Source organism: Drosophila ananassae, chromosome 2R (genome assembly GCF_017639315.1).
Source record: "Drosophila ananassae strain 14024-0371.13 chromosome 2R, ASM1763931v2, whole genome shotgun sequence".
NCBI classification, from domain to species: domain Eukaryota; kingdom Metazoa; phylum Arthropoda; class Insecta; order Diptera; family Drosophilidae; genus Drosophila; species Drosophila ananassae.
Genome location: NC_057928.1, coordinates 8,237,868 through 8,259,788, shown reverse-complemented (window position 1 = coordinate 8,259,788; position 21,921 = coordinate 8,237,868). Strand labels below are relative to the sequence as shown.

The following is a 21,921-nucleotide window of genomic DNA, read 5'->3' as shown; positions in this document are numbered from 1 at the left end:
ATATGTTCCCATAAAAGTTTAAAAAATAGCAATAAAGATTTGACCCACAAAATAAAATATATGTGCAAAGCAAATTCAATTAAATTGCGTTGAGCATCTTTTGTGGTGTGACCAAAAAATGTGTATAAAAGGCTTTTCTATCAAAGACACAAACCTGCCAGTGTTGGACAAGTTTTCGAAATGGTGTTGAAAGTAAGGCTGTTAAGCGCTAAATTTTAAATCTATTAAAAACTGGTATTTTTTTACTTAAACTTAAGTTTTATATATTTTACAAAACAAGATTTTAATTGAAATTTTAATTAATAAATAAAGTTTTCTGAAGAATTTAATATCACAGCCATTTTATATCACAATCAGTAGTTTTATTTATCGCTAACAGATGGTACTACACCAACATTGAAAAGGCTGAAAAGAAAGAATGTAAAATATCTTTTTTTAATCGGAATTATATTAGTAAAAATAATATAAATAAAAATAATTGTTCCACTACCGATATACCAATTTGGCAAGCTTGGAAGACTGCCTCTGAAATGTGTTGGCAAACGCCTCAAAGTTGTAAGCTGTGGTCGTGGATCATAGTCGCTGAAAGAAACAAAGAAGGTTCTGATCGTCGGATGAAAAAAAACAATGGATCTACAAAAGTCCTACGATTTTCCAAACTATATCCATTCCGCTTACAAATATTGCATTTGTGAGCGGAAGCGCAGTGTTATTTTTTGCAATCACTGCAAGGAAACTTTTGTGGGACGCATTTCCCAGCAATGCCCAAAACATCCTGAAGTAGGTAGCGAAAATCTGAAAATTGCAATTAAATATTGATTTTTGTGTCCATTTAGGTGACTTTTCTGATGGATGCTCGTCATTGTGCGTTCTGCGGGGCCAATGTTCATTATTTGCAGATCACTGGCCAAAATTGAGCCCCAATGAAGAATAAATATTCAAATGCAATGCTGTCGTTGACGAAGCTTGCAAATAAAAATAAACATTACTGGAGCAGATACTATACATAAGCATAATGTATACGTTGAAATAAAGCGAAATTTGTAAATAAAAGGGTTTGTTTATTTTATAGAAAAATCACCAGGGCTGCGACTCTGCTGGGGTAGTTGCAAACAAACAATAGCTTTAAAGCATGATTCATAGGGAAGTACATTTTTCTTTAAATATAAAAGTTAAGATGTGAATACAAATTTGTTTTTTTTAAAGAATGATTTTTGAAAAATGAAAAGTAATAAAAAATATCAAGTAGTTTACAACACCTTTAAGAAGCTCCCATTACTAAAAACAATTAACACTAATCGACAGAAACCTATTTCGAAATTTTCCAATACTGGCAAGCGCCATTAATCAAAGTTGGCGTCGAAAATATGTTTTAGAGCTTAGAACCTCAGGAAAATGTTTAATTTCCTCATTACAAAGGAAGTTTTCGAGCTACACAGTTGTCCCTTATAATAAAATAATATAATATATTTTTAAAAATTTTCTTTACTTATAAAAATGGAATACAAACTATCAAAAGGTAAAAATAAGTTCAAAATAATTGGTATGTATGAAAAGTGAATATTTTTTTATTTTAGAAATATTGGGAACTAGTCCTACCGATATTGCTGCTCGTTTAAGCATTCGGTACCCCAATTTGAGTGCCTCATCGCCGCGTGGTGTCACTTATCGTCCAAAGGAACCCAAGGCCTTCGTCCGTACTCCATTGACCGAGATGGGAAAAAAATCCGAGAGCGATCTGAACAACAACCTGGCCACCAGAGTGGACATGAGTCTGGCTGCAAATCAGTCACAAGAGCTGAAATGCGAGGTCCCGGTCGAGACCATGGGACGCAAACCGTGCATCTGTATGCGCCCTTCGATAGCTTATGAGTGTGGAAGGTGTCATCAATTATTTCACGGTAGAGTCGCTGAAATCTGTGACAAGCATCCTTCGGTGAGCTAGCCCCCAAGGCCTCTTTATTCCTCTGACCTCCTCATATTCTCGTTTTGCTTTATAGGAAGCGTTTCTAATGGACTTCCAGCAGTGCCCTTATTGCGTAGCACCCATCAGTCTGATCAAACCGTCGAATCTCAGCTGGGAACAAATCTGCAAGTTTGAGGAAGCCCCTCTGCCGGACGACGATGATCTTTGAATTTAAGTTTTTCGTTTTGAGTTTGACACTCAAATTACTTTATTTTGACTTGAGCTGCATGTTAACTTTATATTTCTTATTTAAATACATTCCATATGGTGTATAAATCAATGTACCTTTAACTTTCAATGTTTTCTCTGTAAGGTGGGCCATCCATGTGATGTTAACTTTCAGCCCAGTCTACTTTTAGCTTTAATCCAGTGACACAATTGGCGGAGATCTCTTAGTGGAGGGGTCACATAAGCTGCCAGAAAGGAACTGCGGCACGGACATGACCACCATAAACCCTTATGGCCTAGTCGCTGCAGCAGCTTGACACTGCGGCAGTGACTCGGCGCTATGTAAGTGCATTCAATCGAATTGCCTGCCTTCCTTCCTACAGTGGTGGTCGAAATCGTAGAGATGTTAAGCATGTACTGCCTTGAAAATAGCTACATATATGAACTATTCTTTAGTAGCTTTGAGAAGATGGCTCTCAAGGTATTTATAATCAAATGTTCAAACCTCTAATAATATTACTCTGTAATCCCTCGAGTGTGCTTTTTTCAGCTCCACATGTTCTCGTCGCCTCATCCAAGGGAGTTAACTGCACAACCATAGCTTCTGGTCTCCCCTGACAGCTGAGTCATATCCGGTTAGTTGATAATATTCGTATTTTGTGCGCTTGCATTAACTTATCTGCCATCTCACGATGGCAACGTTGATTCCCGGACTCCTTCCATTCAAATCGGCGAACAAATTCATGTCAGCGATAACAATTCAATCACTTAGGAGTTCAGCACATTTCGGAATCGCTTTACAATGCCCCTAAGCCAGGTCCCCGTGGACACATTGTGGTGTCCTGAGCGTCCTGTGTTCTGCGGTTCTCTTGACAACTTTGCTCGGCAAGTGGTAAGTGCAGACGCTTTAGATTGCATTTTCTTCTGCTTATTTTCTATATTTTTTCTCACATTTTTCTTGCTCTCGGTCCTGCACTTTTCTCAACAACTTGGCAAGCCATTCGAATGGATTTACTTCTCCTGGACTTTGGCTTCCGTGTCCTGGCCTTTCAACAGGCGACTCATGGTAAATCAATGCGGCAAACTTGGGCTAAGTCATTGGAGCCGTCGATTTGAATAGGACAATGCCCTACTACCTTGAGATGCACTTCTGGGCAAAATGTAATGGTCTGGTTGTCATGAATGTACTCATAAGTGCTTTAACCTTAGGCTTGGAAAATATTTTAAGAAATCTTTAAAAATATTCTACCAAGAACTTTAAAAACTTTGCTCCTCGTTGAGTTCAAAATGTGAATCGCATTATTATCCCTAAAAACACATTTCTGGCAATAAAGAGTAATCATTTTTGTTAGCAGCTTGAAGCTTTTGACAACTTTTTGTCAACAACAGCAACTCCTTGGTTAAATTGTTAATTCTTAACTATGGATCGTAAATTCAATGGTTATACAAACAACATTTCAGAGACTTCTTGGCCCACTCGACTGGGGCCATCATCCGGCAGTGCCTTTCCTTTTAACCCCTTTCAAAAACAGTTCCGTTGACAGAAACAGCAAGAGGATTCTCTGGAAGTTGTCCTGCCGGCTGGGCTGCCTGTGTGTCCGAGTGTCTTTTGCCTGCGGGCTCTTTGGAACAACTTGGACAATTGCTTTCATGCTGATTTCGTTTCGTTCGCTTCGCTTCGGTCCATGTCCTCGTCCCCCCACCAAACCGAGTTGTTTTTAAACTCATTTAAAGTTCCCGTCTAACTTGGCCGTGTATTAGGGTCACTATTGAGGCAGCCACTTCAAAAATATTCCAATTAGTGTAACAGTTTTTGAGAATATTCGCTTCCTACACAATTTTCCAAATTATGCAGTTTTTAGTTAAACAGGGATGCAAGTTTTGTGTTATTTTTGAAAGAGAAAATAGTAATTGTGTATTTTTAAGAAGATTTTAATATTTTAAGGCACATTTTCTAGTACCAATTGTTAAGATTATTAGGAGTGCTTACCAATGGCATTATCTTGTAATCATCCTATACGGAAGTAAGCCATTAAATTGGTTTAATAAATCGGAAAACCCATTTGCATCCCTGGTGGAAAATATCCATGTAAACTGGACTGCTCCCCTGACCCCTTAAATCACATGGCTGCACCCTTTCTGTCTACTCCTGGATGCAGAACAGACAAAGTTGGCTTAAGTACCTCGACTGGCTATTGTCCTCGTGCCCCCGCTTGACTACTCGACTGCTCCAGCCGCCCTCTTTCCATTATTGAAGTGTGCACTTCCGCTAAATGGTATTTGGGGCAAGCACATAAGCTTAGCGCCCCCGTCGGAGACTCCTCCCTGCCAATACTGGCTCTGGATTTAGTGGCACTTGCAATTTTTATGGCAAACAAAGAAAGGGAGGCCCAAAGTGTGGCTCTGGTGTCACATCTCCCTTCTCCCCTTCCAACTTCCAATGTGCATCGACATTGTCCTCGCCTCGGGCGATGGCTATTTATTTAGAGATGCCCCCTCCTAATGGAGGCTCTAATAGAGTGATACATTCTACATTGTACTAGGCAAAGCAGGGCTTCTTGAACAGTTGCTGGCGTTCGTGTATCCACTTTGAAATGGCTGTAAATTATCAACACATACTTATTAAAGTTATTTTTAACAGGTTTGCTTATGGAACTCACTCCATCGAGAGCCCAGGACTACGGGGCAGGCGGAGTGCTCGCTCATCGGATCAGGATCTCCGGCATTGTTCAAGTTGAACCAGATTAGTGCACTTCCCTTCTTCGGTTCAATGGATAATTTTAATTTGGTGAAGACGGTGGTGCCGCCCAAAGGAACATCACTAGCCTGAAATATGTAAAATTGAAGGATTTAATCCTAATTTCCAAATATCTTGTAATCCTACTTACATACAAAAGAGCTGTGGCGATTCGATCGCCTCCTAAATCCCCAAAGAAATTAGGCTGGAAAAATATTGTATTTAAATTAAGTTGTATTATAAAAACTAAACTACTCACCGGACGTTTGGCCAACTCAACATAGTCAACATGCTTACCAAAATGTCCCCCCAACCCGTAATTGGTCAAATGTAGAGCCATATTTTCGTTCATCTCCAGCCCAGTCATATCCGCGATCCGTCTATTGATTCTAAGTGTAAACTCTGCCGTGGTTCCCTGAAAAGTGATCATTTTCACCACTCGATCCTGTCGCTTTGGCTTTCCTTTTTTGTCAAAATCCACATAAGTCCACCCATCCCCCATGGTGGCATTAAAGATGGCTATATCCCGCATCGATTTGAACTCGCCTTCGTAAAGGACATCGTGGTAAAGAACTATCAAGGGTTGCATGTTTAAAAACTCCATTTTCAATGGTGCTAGTTTCAAGAAATCATGGGTTTCCCTAACATATCTGCATGTTAGTGTTGGTGATGGCTTCTTGGGCCACTTTCCTCGGCAGCCTAGTTCCAAATTTGAAGGCTTACGCTTATTTCTGGCAGCTTCCTCTTGGAATATTCGCTCTTTTCCAGTTAATAGTTCATCGATTGTCCTTTTAATGTTCTGATAGTTGTCTTCTCTTGCCACCTGCTTGGCCATAGCTTCAAGTTCTGGAATATTTTTGGCAATGGCTTTCTTTTTGTCTAATTTTAGGGCTTTTTAAAAAATATATTTATTGATTAATGTAAATTATTTTTGTTTGGAAACTTACTTTCTTGTACCATGGCTTTGGCATATTTTTTGTAGATTCTTTTTCTTTTTAAATGCAAAACTTTTTCGTATATCTTTCCTTCGGTGAACTTATGAAGTCGTAATGCCATGCGATACCAGTGCGTTGAATCCGAGTATTGGGTTTGGTTATAATAAAAGTCTCCTAAAGCCACACAGTCCGGGGAATTCAGTTGGGAACTATGAAGGAAATGGATTAGATTCTTAAAGAGCCTACAAGTTATGACTTACTCAAATTTCTTTCCCAAGAGAAAACCCTTGGTTAAGTCCTCAGCATGTTGGTTGTAGAATTGTTCTATACGCGACATTCCTTTGAGAGCCACCTGAAGATCTTCATTGCTTGGGGAAGACTGAAGTAAAGATTCCATTTCTTTGATGTTTTTGGAAGATATACCCAGTTTGAGGTATCTGAGCCATTTTGGCCAGTCCTGATTTAGACGCCTTAGCATGGGATAAGAGTTTAAAGGATTTCCCATATATTCTTCCTTTTCTTCCAGAGTCTTAAACTTGTCTCGCTTAATTGATTCTTGAAACCTAGAATTTATAATTATATTTTTAGTTCTAAGGAATATATTTTATAACCTACACTTTAATGAGATCCAGTTTGTGTTGCATTTCATTAACGTATACTTCCAGATTCGTTTTTAAAGACTCTTCCAATTCTAAAATTTTAACCATACTCATGACGGAAGTGCTGTATATAATGGAGTCTTCATGGTTCTCTAACTTTTCAAAACAAATAACTTGTGAAAAATAAAGAAATAACAGAAAAGGGAGCTGAAAGCTAAACCACTTCATTTCAGATGTAAAATACAAATGAAAAAGAAACTCTAATTTCACAAAGTATTGGTTATGGTTATTTTACAATAAGATCCATATAATTTAATAAATCTTTTTCCATTTTAGATATTTCAAAGTTTAAAATGCATGAAAGACTACTTCCTGGGTCCACATGGAATAATAAACATTTGAGGAAATATGTGAATCCACTTGGTGAGAGCTGGAATCAAATTTTTTGTTGAGAGGAATTATAAACTTCAACTTAAAAATACTTACTCCATCTATCGCCGTTTATAACCGGACAAACAGAGTGCCTGCTTCTGATGTCAGGTCTTCCATCGTCGTACAAATTATACCAAAATACACTGCTACCTTTTCGAGGAGTTATGGAGACTTTAATATCTGGAAAAACAGTGGCACCGCCTTGCAAAACATCACTGGCCTGGAATTGGAAATAAAATATATAGCGTTACATTGGAAAATATTTATAAATACCTACATAAAAAATAATAGTTCCCAAGCGATCTCCCAAGGCATCCGCATTCGGAGTTTCATAGCCATCTGAGGTGTAATCGAAGTGAGGTTTAAAATATGTGCCACACCCGTAGTTCGCCACTTGCAGCGTGTCTGTTATGGGAAAATCTAATCCTGTCATATCCCTGATTCGCCGGTTAATCCTTTCCCTAGTAGGTGACTCATCGGACCACCAGGAATGTCGAGCCACCACTGCCCTATACATGGTTCCATTCTTTTGATCCGCATATCCATTTTTCATATGACCCGATTGCTTTTTGAGTTCCTCGATTTCAGTTTCGTAGAGCACTTCATGATACATAACTACGTAAGGATCTAAATTGATTTCCTCTAGTTTAAGAGGTGCCAGGCGGAGAAACGGTGTTGTGGTAAAGTTATACCGACAAAATAGGTTCATTTTCTGCTGATATAAGCCTCGACATCCCTCCTCAAAGGTGGAAACAAGTGGCTTCGTTTGATACAGCTCTTTCATTATTTCCACATCATTATTGGGTCTATGAAGACTTTCTATTAGTTTCTGTAGCCATTGGTTGCCAACATGACCCAAGGAGTTCTCTATCCTGGAAAGGGCTACCTCTTCCGTCTCGTCGTCTCCTGAGATGCTGATGCCTTTTGAATAAATAAAATTAATGTAAATTTATATTTAAATAAGTAAAAGTTTACCATATACATAAAGGGCCTTGATATGTTGGCGATGCAGGAATTCGGTTGGATTGCCCAGGACCTTGTTCAGTATCTCTTCATTATCCTCGGAATCGTGCTTACATGCCGTACGATACCATTGGGCAGCCGCCTGGTAGTTCCGTCGTTGAAAGCTCAAATGTCCCATAGCCACACGATCTCGATAAGAAAGTTGTATACTTGAAAAAAAAATAGATTCATTTACTAACTAAGAATTGTGTAAATGTCATAATTTACTCATATTGCTTGCCCTGAAGAATACCATATGCTAAGTCGTCTACCCTCAGATCATAAGTAGTTTCTATCCGTTGTAATCCCAACATGGCCTCTCTTAAATCCAAAACATCTGGTAATAAAGGCACAAGTTTGTCCAGTTTTTTAAATGTATCTGTTAGGACAATTGGGATATTTCATGAATTTTAAATTCTATTTGTTAAACAAGCTTTACCATTCCCAAGTATCTTTTTAAAATAATCCAACCACTTTGGCAATTCCTCGCGAGTGCGCCTCAGAAGCATATACGCATTCAAAGGATTTGAAATATACTCCACCTTTTCGCTTATGGTTTGGTTTTCTTTATATTTTATTGAGATCAAGTAACTAAAAAAATTGGTCATTAATATGAAGGTAAATACTAAAATTGGTTATTCTTACGCTTTCAGATTGCCGCCCAGCTCTTCAGAGTAGTTTTTGAAGACTTCCACAAACTGGTGCTCCAATTTTAATAACTTTAGAAGTTCAACAGTAGATGAATAGTACTGACTTGCATTTTGGCTTTTTTCCTCAATTCCCCATACAGAATTGGGGCCAAAACAGAGGAAAATTACTAAAGACCCGAAGAATCCTAACATATTCACTAAAAATTAAAATTAAACAAACAGAAATAGCTTTGTTTTATTGCAATCTAATGCATTAGATATGCTAGTATGCTATAAAATTGATTATCAATCTAAATGGCTTATTTTTAAGTGAATTTATTCGAATTTTAGATACCATCGAAAAAAAAAATAAAGGATTGATTTAAAAGATTTGTAAATATTTATAAATAAAAAATCTTGTTTTGAGCAAAATCATTCAAAAGGCAGGTTTGGCTAGTCATCTGTGTTGCCATGAAAAACGTCTTGGTTAAAACTGAAAAGATTCATATTTAATTAAATAAATATAACTTTTAATAATTTTTATATTTGCCTAAAGAGTTTCCTTCAAGAACAGGACAAATAGAATGAGTAGTACGAGGATCTAACCTCCCGTCGTCCTTTATATTATACCACACCAAACAGCTTCCTTTTTTGGGAAAAACGGAAACTTTTAACTTTGGAAATACAGTGGCACCACCCTGAACATCATCACTGATCTAAAAAAAAATTATTCAGTATTATTTAAATGTTGTATATTTAATAATAAATATTATAAAATAATACTCTGAACTTACGAAAAATAGAATGGCTCCTACTGGTCCTCCTATATCTTTATAGTTGTAATGAACTTCAGCTTGATTTTCAAGCCCATAATTGTCTATATTTATTTGATCTCTTTTGGAAAAATGTAAGCCTGTTATATCAGTCAGGCGTTGAGAAAATCTATTTGTAATATTTTTCTTATATTTTTTAGATTTGATTGGGTTTTTCAAGTCCTCCTTGAGACCATGTAACTCATATTCGTAAAGCACTTCATGAAACATAGAAATAAATGGATCCAAGCTTAATATTTCCTGTTTCAAAGGGGCTATCTTCAAAAACGGGGTTGTATGGAAATTGTATTGGCAGAATAGTTTATTTTTCAAAGGAAACAATCCTCGACATCCCAATTCATAATCCGTAGGGACAGTCTTATTTTGAGCCATATCACTAATTATTGCCTGATCGCTTTGGCTTAGCAATTCTGTTATTAAAGACTTTAAATCCGGAAGACTGGCACTTGCAATGGCTCCATCTGCCATCTCCTCAGCTTTTTTTATACCTTGCCTTGGATTTGATTTTATTATGGCTGCAAGTTTAGTTTTTCTTTTTAAGAATTATGATTAAAAAATTATTTAAATTATTTACCATAAACTAGAGTCGCCTTCGCATACTTCAAATGTAATTTATCCAGGGGATCGCCAAGCACTTCATTAATTAAATTGGAATGGATTTCAGGTTCATGTTTGATGGCCGCCCGAAACCACATGGATGCTTTTGAATAATCTTTTCTTTTAAATTTATCATCACCCAAGGCCACACAGTCACGTATGGAAAGTTGAATACTTAAAATAGTAGTTTTATGAGAAATATAAATAAAACTGGAATATATTTTTTATAATCTTTCAGGTCCTTTTCTAATCTACAAGTTACGGATAATAAGAACCTCCTAAGCTATACCTTATCAATAATTATTACCTCCTCCAGCGATGGCTATATCTTATCTTATAAAATTTTCATCCGATTCTTGAGCGGAAAACCTTAAACGATTCGTAGATAGATTCCCCATCATTTTGCATCAAAATCTAGGAACAAAATATTTTTTAGATTTTTCATCAACTTTTTTGGAGGACCCCCTGCCAAAATCTAGAAAACTATAAGGCCCCCAACGACCGCCACTATATCTCCACTATATGGCTCACAGCGAAGGCAATAACTTCGCCAATAGTTATTGGCTTCTTGGGAAAGTAAAATCGATTCTCTTCAATTCTAAATCTAAACGCTCCGGTTTTATCCGAAGATTGTTTTCCTTTCTTTTTACTTGTGTTTCTTGTCCAGTAGACGGCCTTTTGCCAATTCTATGGCTTCCAGATTGTAAATTTGTTCCAATCGATTCATTCCTTGCAAAGCATCTTTCATTTCATTTTCGTCCGGGGACTGCGCTATTATTTCATCTAAGGCATATAACTCCTCTTTAAAATATAATAAACTGTGAAAGTGTTTCAGCTAATAAGATGTTTAGCCATATTACCCATTCCTACAAACTGTTGCGTGTAATTATGCCATTTGGGTAAATCCTGATGGGTCCTTCGTATTAGTGAAAATGCATTTAGTGGATTGCTGAGGTACTTCTCACGTTCCTCTAGGCTTTGATTAACTCCATAATCAATTGATTCGATAAATCTGTAAAAGTCAAGAGGTGGCTTCTAATTTTCTCACCAAAAATTAAATCTTACGCCTGCAAGTTGGTAACTTTTTCATTCAGTTTTTCAGTGTAAGCTTTCAGGTTCATTATGAATTGTTGTTCTAGTTTTATGAGCTCCATAAGTCCCCCTTCATCTTGGGATTGATCTCTTGTTTGTTCAGCAAAAATAAGCTCCCAAAAGAGGAGTATTGTTGAGAAGACCCAACTACTTTTAATTTTCACCTCCATTGAATGATATCAGCAAACTAAAAATATGAATAAATACGAGTTGGAAATATCATGCCTTTAATTTATTTATTCATGGTTTAAATTCAAAGTACACGTCATATATTATTCTCTGATCTTTGGATAGCAGGGCTTCACAAATAGTTGGGGCTCATAATGCAACCATTTAGTTATGGCTGAAATATTCTTATTAGATTGGAAAATCTGTAATATTAAAGTATTATACTTACTCCATCGGTCACCAATCAAAACAGGGCAAACGGAGTGCAAAGATCTGGGATCTGGAGTTGCATCATCAAATGTATTGAACCAAAATAAGCTACTCCCCTTTTGAGGCTTTACGGCTATTTGAATATCTGGAAATACTGTCTGACCACCATGGACAACATCGCCAACCTATAAAAGAGTCTATTTGCTTCCAAAAATCTCCTCGTTGATTAAGTTACTTACATAAAAGATAATGCTAGCTATTCGATCTCCCAGTATAGTATTATTCAATCTTAAAATGCGCTCCGTGAAATAATCATAGTGCGGCTTGAATTGTCCACCCACACCAAAATTGGCTATTTGGAGTCCACGAATTTCATCAACATTAAATCCTGTGATGTCTCTGATACGCAGGTTCAAGCGTTTCCTAAATCTTGATTCCTTGGTTAACCAAACAAGACGGCTTACGATTTCCCTGCTTTCATTCAAATCCGTCCAACCATTATCCATTTCATCAATTAGACCTTTCATTTCTTCAATTTCCCTATCAGATATTACATTATGGTAAAGAACAATGTAGGGATCCAGGCTTACTTCCTCCAACTTCAGGGGAGCCAATTTCAGAAATGGTGTAGTGGTGGCGTTGTATCGACAAACAAGATTATTTTGTTTTGGAAATTGATTTCGACATCCAGTATAATGTGCAATTAAAGACGGTTCTGTGCTATTGGTCGCATTGTGGCTTTCTTCTTTCCATTGAGTCAGCAGTGAGTAAACAACTTTGTCTATTTCTTTAGGTTCTGAAACTTTCAACTTGTTGCTCGCTTGTTTGTAAATAGTTTCATTATTCAGGGATGGATTTTCCAGAGAAATATCTATGAAGGAAAGATTTTGGTTCACTACACATTTTACTTATTTTTTTAACTTACTATGCATTATTATGGAGCGAGCAAACTCTTCCCAAGGATCACCCAGGATCTTATTGGTGTTATTTTGGTTCTCCAGAGACTTGTACTGCCGAGCCTCCTCAAGCCACTCTAAGGATCTATTGTAATCGCCGGTTTTAAATCTATGTTGAGCTAAAGCAAAGAAATCTCTAACTCCCATCTCAGATCTTGAGATTAAAACACGTATAAAAATGTAAACAAAATGGGTTTTCTATTTATTAACTAACCTGTAATCCTCGTTGTAAATAATACCATTGGCCAAATCATTTACTTTCAATTCGTAAGTGGTTTCAATGCGACTGATAGATATTTGGGCCTCATTCATGTCATAGGCCTCGGGTGCTTTTTTCACAATGGCTTCCATTTGATCAAGCCTTTCCATTCCTACAGGGGAATATACATAATTCTGCAATTTAATCCAATCCTGGTGGAGTCTCCTTATCAATCCAAAGGAGTTTATGGGATTAGATACAAACTTCTCTCTTTCTTTCTGAGTTAAGTGTTTGGGTCGCTTCAATGAATCAAGATAACTAAAAGAAAATGCTTATATATTTAAAGATTTAAGTTTGCAGATAAAACTAACAGGTTTAAGGTGTTAACTTTTTCCTGCAAATCATCAGTGTAGAGGGTAAAATTTTTCATGAATTCATTTTCCAGTTTTTGGAGCTTAACCAAACCCATACATGAGGAACTGTAGTACTCCGTGTTATATTTAAGTTGCCATTTTGCCTCCTTTTCCTTTTCCTCCTCTATTTCTTCTTTTGATTTCTCAGATCCACTCCTTGATCCATTATATATTATTATAAAAATAATAAATAAAAGGTATACAAAATATCTCATGTTTCTCCTCAGAACTTTAAAAGGAAACTAAGTTTGAAAGAATTTATTCCGAAGAGAAATCAATTAATAATTTTCTACGCTTGTTACGGTTTTTTTTAAGTATTTAAGTCTTTATTTTACTACTAAACTGCTTAATAAAATACAAATTCAATTTAAGCATTAAATTCAAGATAAGTATTCCGGCATGGTCTGGCAAATATTTGAGGCACTTCGTGCAACCATTTAACGAGGGCTATAAAAATATTATATTGATTAAAATAATAATTAATTAAGGTTTTTAATAAAACTTACTCCACTTGGAGCCCATTATAACAGGACAGGACGAATGGAATAACCGCGGATCGAAAGTCATGAAATTATCCAAATTTCGCCAAACCAAAGCACATCCTTTTTTAGGTGGAACTGTAAGACCCTCATTATCAAACGTTAAGGCGCCGCCATCTTCCAAATCACTCAACTAAAAGTGCAAATAAATATAAACAAATTATGTTAAAACCATGCATGTTACTTACGAAAAACATAATACTAGTAAGATAGTTTCCTAGGCCAGCCTGAAAAATTGTGATTTTTTTTAAATGATTGAGGGATTCATATATATGTATATCCCACCTCTGCATCTTCTTCACTGGGTACATCCAAGTGGGAATATGAAATTCCTCCTATGCCATAGTTGTATACGTCAAAGTCCTTATCCTCCTTAGCCACAACATCTCCTGTTAAGTCCTCAATGCGTTTATTCAACATACTTTGCTGATCTTCATAGACTTTGGCAAATTGGACGTTGTATTCATCCCGATTTGAATACCTCAAAGGACCCTTGAACGAAGAAAGTGTTATATTTTTCACTCTCCTTATTTCATTTTCATAAATGACATCGTGGAAAATCGCTATATAGGGATCAAGACTTAATATTTCCGTTTTAAGAGGAGCAATTGCCAAAAAGGCTGTCCGTTTTTGTTCATAGAAACATTTTAGTTTTGAATTTGGTGTTTTTGATTGGTCCATACAGTTTCTTTGGAAGTTCTGAAGTGGCGGCTTAATATACTAGATGAAATAAAAAAATATAGTCAGTCATTTTTAAAAATGATTCAACATACTGTTGCATCGACCCCAAAAGCTTTAATTTGTTTCTCAAGCAGGCGTTGAAGTTGCCACAATCTGACGTCGGAATCGGAAACTCCTCGAAGAAGATCTATACTGGCTCTTCGAAATCCTTTTCAAAAACAATCAGCATTATTATGAATTATTGCAAAGTTGAGGCCTACCTTTAACCATCAAGGAATCTGTATATTTTTTGAATAACTGTGGTAACGAAAAATCGAAAACTTGCCGCAATTCTTGACCGTGTTCCATTTCATCCTGTTCATACCGTTGGAAAGCTGCCTCATGCCAATTTATAGATGATTGTTCTCGGCCATTAATTGTAGCGTAGTTGGCCATAACAAGGCATTCCATAGTATTAAGAGTGCCACTTTTCCAAAAATAATAAATGTATTAAGTATTCAATTTTATAACCATGATGATGAGTGCTTTACTTGTATTGCTTGCCCCTAAAAAATCCCCTGGCTATATCTGTGGCTTCCAGATCATAGTATACTTCTATCGAAGAAATACCCATAGCAGCATCCTCCATGTCCATGTCTAGGACGGTGTTAGTGTTTAGATTATTTTTAATATTTTCCAGGTGGCTAGCGCCCGCAACTATTGGCAAGTACAACTCGAAATAGGACCAATCCTCGTAAAGACGACGAATTAGAGAATAACCATTTAAAGGATTCGACACAAACTCCTCGGGATTTTTCTTAGATATTTCTCGTTTAATTCGAACTTCCTTAAGAAAACTAACACGATGAATTAATAAATTAATAGTTCATCTTTAAATACTACCTCTCTATGGTATTTATTTTTTCCTTTAGAGCTATTGTATAGTTGGTTAGCTCGCCGATGAAATTATCCTCCATATCTACTAGATTTTTCATGTAAACTACCGAAAGTGCATGATCAGTAATGAGTTCCATTTTTATTTCCGTTAAAATAAGTAATGTTAAATAAATCGTAGGTTTAAACCGCATATTTTTAGCTTTAAGAGGAAACACGATAAACTAAAATAGGTTCTACTTGTGCAATTGTTTCGGTTGCTGTCTGTCTGACATATTTAAAGCGTTTCAAAAATTATTAAAGTGTGAAAAGTATTTAGTTTTTACTATAGTTTATTTTTTGCATTCAGTCTCATTACTTTCTGCAATGATTCAACTTTGTATTCTTTTATTTTTTTTAATTCATGATAAATCTATTTTAGGGATTGAGGAACCTACATATCGACAAATTCCTTATGATTATGCTTTATCTCAAATACACATGGTTCCCTTGTTGCAACTCAAGGAACAGGCAGTAGAAAATCTTAGCAACTATTCAAAGGCTTTGGAAAATCGCTTAAAAAATGTGGAACTGTAAGTGTAAGGCTTAAAATATTTATTCCATTAATAAAAATCATATATTTTTAGAGGAATTAAGCAATTGGAGGAACTCCTAGAGCCTGGAGATTCATTAAAACCTTTTAAATTATTTAAACTGGCAAGACATTTATATTTCGACTGGAAAAAGTGGTTTCGTTTTCTAAAAGAACAAATCGGCTCAAAAGAGATTTTAAAGGCTCAAAGGTTACGTCCCAGGATGCCATCAGTTACCGATTATAAAGAAGCTCTTTATGCTATATATAGACTTCAAACCACCTATGATCTGGATCCTGCTGAGATGTCAGAGGGCTTACTGAGAGGAAAGCAATACAGGTTAGACTTAACTAATTTAGATATAGAAATTTTAGCTTTTTATATATCTACAGATGCAAGAAATGGAGCGCTTTGGAATGTTTGATGGTGGGAACTACATATTATTTGGATGAAAATTTTGAAAATGCAGAAATCTGGTTTAAACTTGCTCAGAAAAAGTACTACCAGCACTCAATCCCAAAACAGTTTGCAGTTCTAGGCATTCCTTACAAGTTTATCTTGATATTGCTAATGAAATCAGCCAGAAGTTCTGGCCGCTACAAAACAGCATTAAATTATGCCAAAAAAGGATTTAATCTTGAATTGAATACAAAATATTGGGAAGATCAAATGGCCCAAATCGAAGCATTAATTAAAAACCCAGAGGTAATCAAACCATTCGAGCCATTTAAGTATCTGTTCAAGCCTGCTTGCCGAAAGAAATATCCTCATGTCCATTTAAAATGTCAATACTTGAAAGCTTCTCCCTTTTTAAAATTGGCACCAATAAAAATGGAAAAGGTATTCTTAGATCCACCTATGAGTATCTATCATGATTTGATAAATGAGAAGGAAATCTCATTATTAAAAAACCTTTCAACACCATATTTGAAACGTAGCGAATTATATTCAGAATACCATGGTGTTTTTGAGGATTTTTCCAATCTTCGAACTTGCAAAACAATGCGGTTAGATGATACCAATCACCCCTTACTTGAAAAATTAAATAATCGGATTGTAGACGCCACAGGATTGAGTGTAAAAGATTCCGAGAAGCTACAGATTAGTAACTACGGCATTGGCGGACACTTATATGAGCATCAGGATTTTACAACCACAACTAAAATTGATTTTTGGAATTCTGGAAATCGTGTGATTACAGCTTTGTTTTATGTAAGAAGTCATGCTTATTTCATAAACTATTTCTTTAATAATTTTTGTTTCAGTTAAGCGATGTCGAGCAAGGCGGTGATACTGTTTTTCCACACTTAAATTTAAAAGTTCCCGCTCAAAAAGGGTCCCTGATGGTTTGGTATAATTTACTTTCGAATGGAACTACAGATTCTCGAGTTTTACATGCTTCTTGTCCAGTTCTCATGGGCAATAAATGGAGTAAGTATTTAAGCATATTTTAAATACTGTTTATTAAGTTGATTTTTTTATTTTAGTTGCCACCAAATGGCTGCGTGAAAAAGCACAAACGTTTATACGAAAGTGTCCCAAGGACTTTCAAAATAAATAAATTAAAAGGGTTAATATAATAGAAACTTTTTTTCGACTTTAATTTAAGTGTAAATTGTGAGAGAAAGACACATGAGGCTTTAATAAACCATTACGTATAATAAATTGATTTAGTCAGCCTCGACAAAAAAATATCTCAATAAAAAGCTCAGTTTTTTTCTCAGTTTCATACAAAAATGGCTAGAATCCTGTTTAGTTTTTTAATTATAATTGCAAATATTTGTTTCCAATTGAGGGCCCACAATAACAGCATTTACTCCTCTCATGATTTTGCCATATCCTTAGAATCACAACTAAAACTTTTGACATTAAAAGAAATTCAAGTAACAAATTTAAAAAACTATAAAAATGAATTAGCTATACATTACTTTGCAATTAAGCGGTGAGTGATACATTTTTAGACTAAACTTTAAAGTGCATATTTTATTTACAACAGAGCCATAAAGCATACTGAAAATTTGTTAAATTCCATGGTGGAAGATAAGGGAAATGTAATAGTTTTGTTTAAACTTTTGCGACATATGCACAATGATTGGCCGGAATATTTAAAGTTATTTAGAAAAGAATTGGGTATCAAAGAGATGTCCCTTTCCCAAGAATTATTAGAAAAACAGCCCAAAGCAACCGACTTTGAAGAATCCATGGCAGCCATTTATAAAATTCAAGTCGTTTACGATTTGGATGCCTCTAATATGACGCGTGGAATTTTAAATGGCAAAAGCTACAAGTACGAATGTAATTTATTTTGTGTTTATATTTAAAGCATCCTTTTTCTAGCGTTAAAAACTGGGGTGCGGATGAGTGTCTTATAATGGGCCTGTTAAACCAATTGATGAAGCATTACGACCTATCAGAACAATGGTTCCGATTAGCCTTGATTTATTTCAGGGGCCATCCTCGGCCTAAGGAACTTGATATTAAACTTTTTAAATTGTCCAACATTTTAGAGTTATTGGTCGAAGCAAATAAGGGGCTCGGTGGGTTTAATGTGAATAATATTTAAATTTATTTCCCTGATTTATAAAACGTTTCTTTTCTTTTAGGACATTATTCAAAAGCAAGGCAATATGCCAATGAGCTTTTGAGTCTGCAACCTAATCATAATTACATAAATAATCAATTACTTAAATTAAACGATTTAGATAAAAAGCCACCAAAATCTACCAAAAGCAATGAAAAGATGTATCAGCTGCAGAAAGCCATTTGTACAAAGGAATATCCTAAAATTTCACTCGAAGAAAAATTTAAATTGTCAAAAAAAATAAATCTGAGACATTATCCAAACTTTCTTACTAAAAATGAGACAGAAGCCCTCAAAATGGTGTCCAGACCTCAGTTGAATCGCGATGAAAACTTGTCTTGGAACTGCAGTTGCAAAATCGCAGAACTAAAAGGCTCTGAACATGAAATAGTTAATATTATTAACAAAAAAATAAGGGACATTAGTGGAGTAGGTAAAAATGTTAATGAAGTTATAGAGGTCATAAATTATGGCATTTCTGGAAACTACAACCCCGATGATAGAGAAATGTCTAAAAGAGATCATAAAGCCAATGTTTTAATATTTGTAAGTGTTTAGTGAAAAACTGCAAATTTATATCAAAATTATTAATTATTTTCAGTTGAATAATGTTAAACAAGGTGGAGAAACTGTTTTCCCATCACTTAATATTAAATTGAAACCTCGGATGGGAACTATGCTGCTTTGGTTGAATTCCGAAAAAAGAGTTTGGCATCATCAGTGTCCACTTATCGTGGGAAATATGTGGAGTAAGTTTATGTAAATATTTAAATTAGTTTAGACTATAATGCATTTTTTTCCTAATATTTTCAGTGGCTACGAAGAGGTTGTATTAGAAAACTTTATATTAACATGCTATTAAATTAGAATTAAATTCAAATTAAATCTTGATAAAGTGTTTACTTTGTTCCATTATTATCAGCTTCATCAAGTGCGTCAGTTGTTTTTCATGTTATTTTATCTTGATTGCTTTTTGGGTGATATATTTTCAAATACAAACATATGGTCCTCCTGCCGAAAAGAAACTTTTAATGTGTCTCCCATAAACAATTCGAATGTCCTGAACGCCATTAATTTTCTACTGAATTATAATGACGCGACACTGAAACCATAAAAATGGCAAATTTACACTTGCCTCGTGCGCCAGAGGGCGTGTTTCCGATGGATGGATGGAATTTATATGTGCAACCTCTCTGTCTGGACGGATAACAGATTTGGAACTGGTATCCTTGGACCGCCAGACCTCCAGATGCGTTTGTCTTTGTCTGCAATCAATTCCCCTTGAGTAAACAAATCACTTTGGGATCCTGCCCGAGCTGAGATATAACTGCCAGACCATGGAAAATCAAATGCAGAAGTATGTGATAATCATATTCGAATTATGATGCTCGAGCTGCACAATCCTTGGCATTAAAAACCAATTTATGCTAATAACTTTCATTTGACAAGTCGTCAATTTGGCATTTGTTTGCAGTCGAAATACCAGATACTCTCCAATATAGAGTAGGTTGTAAGCCGTGGCATTATCATGTCTAAAGCCGGGGAAAAATTAATTTTCATCACTCTGTCGGCACAGAGCCTTTGAATTTTATTTTCAGCATTTTCATTCATTCATACGCGTATTAACATTTTCCCTATTCCCATGAAGGCCCTTCCCTCTCCAGTTTGTTGTTTTGCACGCACTCTGTATTCATGGCTTTGAGGCTAAAGAATTTGGTTGGTTAGATGTCTTTATTGTCTGTTTAGGTTCTGAAAGAGATGTGCAGAATGTTACATTTACAAAGGAAACTCATTTACTGACTCACTAAAGAATGTAATTAAGTATCTTGATTTGAAAGATGATGAAAAAAAACATTTCATTTGTAGTTTCCTCGAATTAGTCCTATAGCCTAACAACATGTTCACCTATGAACATTGAAAATTAATTTATTTAAACACAAAATCAGGCTCAATTGTCATGCCATGTACCTCACACATTCCAGACATGATAACCTTTTTGTGTTCGAACCTCTCAAGGTTAAGTATTGCCAAAGTCTGTCAAGTCGCGATTGATGTTAAAACCTTATCTCGACAACTTGTCAGTCAGTCACAAACAATTCTCTTCAACTATCCAGGCCTTTGTTCCACTCCTGTCAGGCAGAAGAACCTGGTAGATTGGGTCCTGGAATCTTGTTTAAATGATTATTTTTATATTAAAGCAGGATTCGGTTTCAACCGAATTCAACACAAAGGAAAATGTGTCTTTGAAAAGACAATAGGAGGTTCTATTTTTAATCTTTGATTAAAATATAATTTGGCAAATATTAGCTCTAAAAACTACCCATCTTAAGGCCTTATATAATGTACTATTTTATCTAAATTTTTACATTAACTGCTTCTTTCTCTAAGTGCTAAATATATGCACGCCCCAGTGTGTGTGGCTCACATTTATTGCCAAGGAAAACTGTTTTCATTGTGTGTAACAATTGATTTCGATTTCGACTGTGGCTCTGCCCTCGCCTTTGAATGAATGGCATCGGAGTTACGAGAATGTTCAAATGGAAATAGAATGAAAATACTCGTCACATCGTCTAGAATTCATTCTGGGCCAAAATACATACGACATACGAGGACACTACATACTACATACCAAATACTACTCATCTCATGTCTGAATTTTGTGTGCGGCGCTTCATTTACTTTATGTCTTTTGTCTGCTCTTTATGTGAACATGGCAACAATTTGAATGAGCTCTGGGTGTATATTTCTTGGATGCTTTTTTTCCATCATTTTTGGGTGAGCTGCAATTTTATGGTTCTCCATCAAATGTTTCTGACTGTTCTATTATTTATTGTATGGCTACTTGATGAACATTTGCCGAAAACGTTTTATGGGCTTATTTTTTCCTATTCTTGGTTTACACAGGAAGAATAGGCACTTCAAATGGATAAAAATAAAGGATATTTTAATGTACATATATTTTATTTATTACAAAATCTATTATATATAAGTTTCTTTTTCTTGAAGAATTCTTAAAGCTTCTTTTTAGGTTAGCTTCTAAGGTACTATTCTATTTCAATTTCTATGACTGCCAAATAGATTTTTAACTTAACATTTCATTTGAAATAGGCGTTCTTGATATTTCCCCAATTTCTCTCTCTGTATACGCCACTATCAATCATTTCCCTCAAATTAAATGTCCATTTAATAACTTTTCTAGACATTTATGAAGTGTCTGTGAATTGCAGGAGCGTGTTTAGTGCTCAGCCCTCGGCTTTCGGCTTTCATCTTCGCCAAATCCACTTGTCACAACCTGTTGGACCATCGTTTATTGTACACTGGCTGCTCAAAATGGTGGAACTAATGTGCCGCCGTATTTGAATTATTATCAGAAGGCCTGGCTGGGATTAGAGGGGTAACGATTTTAATGAGGCGAACGGAGAGCACAGAGTGCAAAAAATGGCCTGGCGCAAATTGCACACGATTTATTAAGCTCCGTCGACTTTTGACGAAGGACGACATGTCATTTCGTTTTGTAATTTATAACCAAAACATAACCGAGAGGGAAAAATCGATTTGCGATATGTAATCTGACAGGTTCAGCCACTGAGAAGTTGCTTTAAAGTTCCAAATTAAAGTTGGTCCTCGCTGAATGTGCCATATTTTGCACTTGTTGTCGGGACAATAAAACGAACGACCATAGTCTGGCCTTGAGTCTTGAGGTTTAGGTCATTTTTATGGGTTATACATGGGCTTTAAA

At 35.7% G+C, this 21,921-nt stretch overlaps 8 protein-coding genes across 9 annotated transcripts; 3 read left to right on the top strand and 5 right to left on the bottom strand.

The window, feature by feature from the left end:
* Nucleotides 1-547: 547 nt before the first annotated feature.
* On the top strand, nt 548-1,053 carry LOC26515276 (uncharacterized protein CG13380). The gene is made up of 2 exons (XM_014910227.3): nt 548-780; nt 837-1,053. Exons 1-2 carry the CDS (start codon nt 628-630, stop codon nt 915-917), a joined length of 234 nt encoding a protein of 77 aa, XP_014765713.1. The 5' UTR covers nt 548-627; the 3' UTR covers nt 918-1,053.
* A 255-nt stretch (nt 1,054-1,308) lies between these two features.
* Nucleotides 1,309-2,257, top strand: LOC6493681 (uncharacterized protein CG13380). The gene is made up of 3 exons (XM_001958186.4): nt 1,309-1,519; nt 1,578-1,936; nt 2,001-2,257. Exons 1-3 carry the CDS (start codon nt 1,498-1,500, stop codon nt 2,133-2,135), a joined length of 516 nt encoding a protein of 171 aa, XP_001958222.1. The 5' UTR covers nt 1,309-1,497; the 3' UTR covers nt 2,136-2,257.
* A 2,324-nt stretch (nt 2,258-4,581) lies between these two features.
* On the bottom strand, nt 4,582-6,655 carry LOC6506272 (prolyl 4-hydroxylase subunit alpha-1). Its single transcript, XM_001958187.4, has 7 exons — nt 6,422-6,655; nt 6,067-6,369; nt 5,819-6,015; nt 5,131-5,762; nt 5,023-5,076; nt 4,795-4,960; nt 4,582-4,732 (listed from the first exon to the last, which is right to left on the bottom strand). Exons 1-7 carry the CDS (start codon nt 6,631-6,633, stop codon nt 4,674-4,676), a joined length of 1,623 nt encoding a protein of 540 aa, XP_001958223.2. The 5' UTR covers nt 6,634-6,655; the 3' UTR covers nt 4,582-4,673.
* Nucleotides 6,656-6,685: 30 nt separating this feature from the next.
* On the bottom strand, nt 6,686-8,708 carry LOC6506270 (prolyl 4-hydroxylase subunit alpha-2). The gene is made up of 7 exons (XM_032453893.2): nt 8,485-8,708; nt 8,279-8,430; nt 8,068-8,218; nt 7,813-8,009; nt 7,115-7,758; nt 6,892-7,057; nt 6,686-6,835 (listed from the first exon to the last, which is right to left on the bottom strand). The coding sequence occupies exons 1-7, from the start codon at nt 8,679-8,681 to the stop codon at nt 6,771-6,773; spliced, it is 1,572 nt and encodes a 523-aa protein (XP_032309784.1). The 5' UTR covers nt 8,682-8,708; the 3' UTR covers nt 6,686-6,770.
* LOC116655761 (prolyl 4-hydroxylase subunit alpha-1) lies at nt 8,700-11,185 on the bottom strand. The gene is made up of 7 exons (XM_032453894.2): nt 10,964-11,185; nt 10,759-10,910; nt 10,549-10,699; nt 9,876-10,072; nt 9,263-9,816; nt 9,019-9,184; nt 8,700-8,961 (listed from the first exon to the last, which is right to left on the bottom strand). Exons 1-7 carry the CDS (start codon nt 11,158-11,160, stop codon nt 8,870-8,872), a joined length of 1,509 nt encoding a protein of 502 aa, XP_032309785.1. The 5' UTR covers nt 11,161-11,185; the 3' UTR covers nt 8,700-8,869.
* Nucleotides 11,186-11,207: 22 nt separating this feature from the next.
* On the bottom strand, nt 11,208-13,182 carry LOC6506269 (prolyl 4-hydroxylase subunit alpha-1). Its single transcript, XM_001958190.4, has 6 exons — nt 12,895-13,182; nt 12,539-12,841; nt 12,294-12,478; nt 11,608-12,239; nt 11,388-11,553; nt 11,208-11,333 (listed from the first exon to the last, which is right to left on the bottom strand). The coding sequence occupies exons 1-6, from the start codon at nt 13,149-13,151 to the stop codon at nt 11,263-11,265; spliced, it is 1,614 nt and encodes a 537-aa protein (XP_001958226.2). The 5' UTR covers nt 13,152-13,182; the 3' UTR covers nt 11,208-11,262.
* On the bottom strand, nt 13,180-15,263 carry LOC6506268 (prolyl 4-hydroxylase subunit alpha-1). The gene is made up of 8 exons (XM_001958191.4): nt 15,039-15,263; nt 14,687-14,992; nt 14,417-14,622; nt 14,249-14,364; nt 13,761-14,195; nt 13,664-13,702; nt 13,443-13,608; nt 13,180-13,383 (listed from the first exon to the last, which is right to left on the bottom strand). Exons 1-8 carry the CDS (start codon nt 15,221-15,223, stop codon nt 13,304-13,306), a joined length of 1,533 nt encoding a protein of 510 aa, XP_001958227.3. The 5' UTR covers nt 15,224-15,263; the 3' UTR covers nt 13,180-13,303.
* A 119-nt stretch (nt 15,264-15,382) lies between these two features.
* LOC6493683 (prolyl 4-hydroxylase subunit alpha-1) lies at nt 15,383-19,080 on the top strand. Of its 2 annotated transcripts, XM_001958193.3 has the most exons (10): nt 15,383-15,601; nt 15,656-15,940; nt 15,994-16,813; nt 16,867-17,032; nt 17,089-17,543; nt 17,598-17,888; nt 17,939-18,138; nt 18,205-18,728; nt 18,784-18,931; nt 18,996-19,080. In XM_001958193.3, the coding sequence occupies exons 5-10, from the start codon at nt 17,338-17,340 to the stop codon at nt 19,016-19,018; spliced, it is 1,392 nt and encodes a 463-aa protein (XP_001958229.3). In that variant the 5' UTR covers nt 15,383-15,601; nt 15,656-15,940; nt 15,994-16,813; nt 16,867-17,032; nt 17,089-17,337; the 3' UTR covers nt 19,019-19,080. The 2 variants fall into 2 exon arrangements, with proteins under 2 accessions (XP_001958229.3, XP_001958228.3); XM_001958192.3 differs by lacking the exons at nt 17,598-17,888; nt 17,939-18,138; nt 18,205-18,728; nt 18,784-18,931; nt 18,996-19,080 and having other exon boundaries at nt 17,089-17,266.
* The last annotated feature ends 2,841 nt before the right edge of the window (nt 19,081-21,921 follow it).